Here is a 1,539-nt window from a genome sequence, read left to right on the forward strand (position 1 = left end):
CCCAGGTTTTCACTGGTACTTTGGCATGGTGCGCTGCCCGTGAGTCGGGATTCGAATGATGTCACAAACAGCTGATTGCTTTCCCAACAGAGACCGAGCGGGCGCTGCCATTGGTCGATTTCCCTCGGCCGAGCGAGGAGAGCCAAAGGGAGACCGGAAGCTCGGCGCTGATTGGTCAACTCTGTTTACATCCGAGACCACGGCAAAGGAGGGTTTGGACGGAGGAAAGTGTGAATTGGGAGGAATCATCTGCAAACGTCTGTAGAGAATCCATTTAAAGCCGAGTTGAATGTGTATTTAACGGTGAGGTTTGTAGTGAGAACTTCATATGATTATTTTAAGCGATCACTGTGTTTGTTTGATGTTACAAGGTGGTAATAATGCCAAGTATGCAGAAGCAATGAGAAAAACTATTTTCGGATTTTTCTTACATATTCACCGGTTGCACATATACACAAACAGGTTAAAACAATAATGAAATTTCATGAGCATCATAATGAAGACATTATAAGAGTAGTCATGGAGAAGGCCTTATTTTTCCCATGGTATCAGTTTTGTTGTATCAGCAAGAATACATGAACCTTTTACAAATTAGCTTTGAAGTTTAGTCCCTATTGGTCTGTAATATTCTTTTTCTTAAACAGTATTTGTACAGTACCATACAGTATGAAATATGACTTTTGAGAATGCTCACTGAAATGTATATGCTTTGTTTGTGCTAGATATTATGAGTGATTTCCATTATTGTTTTTGTACAGTTAAGCAGTCATCTCGTGAAAATGTTGCAAAGAATTATAAAAGTACGAAGCACTGCTGTGTCTCCATTTTTAAGTCAACAGTGCCACACCTCAGCAGATATTCTAAAAGGCTCTTGGTATCCACCCCATCAGTATCATCAACATGACCAAGAGAAAGGTAATGTCCTGATTGTTAGAAAGGTTTATTTTTACGATAGCTCATTTTATATTTGTTGTTTATATTATAATGAGTGATTGGACATGTTTTTTTTTCATTTCATTATATTGTTAATCTGTCCCTCCAGGCATGCATATATCATCTACATTACCATTAGACGAATCTCCACCAAAGAAAGCGAAGGTTGTGATATGTGGTGGAGGGATGGTGGGCACTTCTTTGCTCTATCACTTGGCAGAGCTGGGATGGGGTGCTGATACTGTTTTGGTTGATCAAGCAAGGTATGTGTTTTTCCTCTGAAGATATTTTAAATTTCAAATTGATAGATGATAGAGTAATGCTGTTAAATTTGGAAGCATATAAGCATGATAGACTCAAGACTTCACAGTGGTTAGAGGATTTACAAAAATAGTAAGAAATAATATCTTGTTTCTTCCCTTTTCCCTTAATTCATATAGAAAAGTTTCAGACACATAATTAATGTGAGGCACAAGGTAGTTTGTAAGTAATGCTTATAATTTCTAAAGATGTTTTAATTGTTTACTCTGTTTTCATGTATAGCCAAGCCTGTTGAGTAGGATATTAATTATAGTATTGCCATATGCAGAAAGGAAAACTGATGTC

General features: G+C 37.4%; 1 protein-coding gene across 2 annotated transcripts in view; it reads left to right on the top strand.

The window, feature by feature from the left end:
- The first annotated feature begins 85 nt into the window (after positions 1 to 85).
- The window catches only part of LOC119587138 (pyruvate dehydrogenase phosphatase regulatory subunit, mitochondrial-like), a 12,740-nt gene continuing 11,286 nt past the window's right edge, over positions 86 to 1,539 (top strand). The window contains exons 1-3 of one of the 2 annotated variants that reach the window (XM_037935895.1): positions 86 to 308; positions 759 to 915; positions 1,043 to 1,196. In XM_037935895.1, coding sequence (XP_037791823.1) covers positions 780 to 915; positions 1,043 to 1,196 — 290 coding nt within the window. In that variant the 5' untranslated portion in view covers positions 86 to 308; positions 759 to 779. The remainder of the gene's footprint in view (positions 309 to 758; positions 916 to 1,042; positions 1,197 to 1,539) is intronic. The other variant, XM_037935896.1, reaches the window with a different exon arrangement.

The sequence above is a fragment of the Penaeus monodon genome, chromosome 22 (genome assembly GCF_015228065.2).
Source record: "Penaeus monodon isolate SGIC_2016 chromosome 22, NSTDA_Pmon_1, whole genome shotgun sequence".
Classification (NCBI taxonomy): domain Eukaryota; kingdom Metazoa; phylum Arthropoda; class Malacostraca; order Decapoda; family Penaeidae; genus Penaeus; species Penaeus monodon.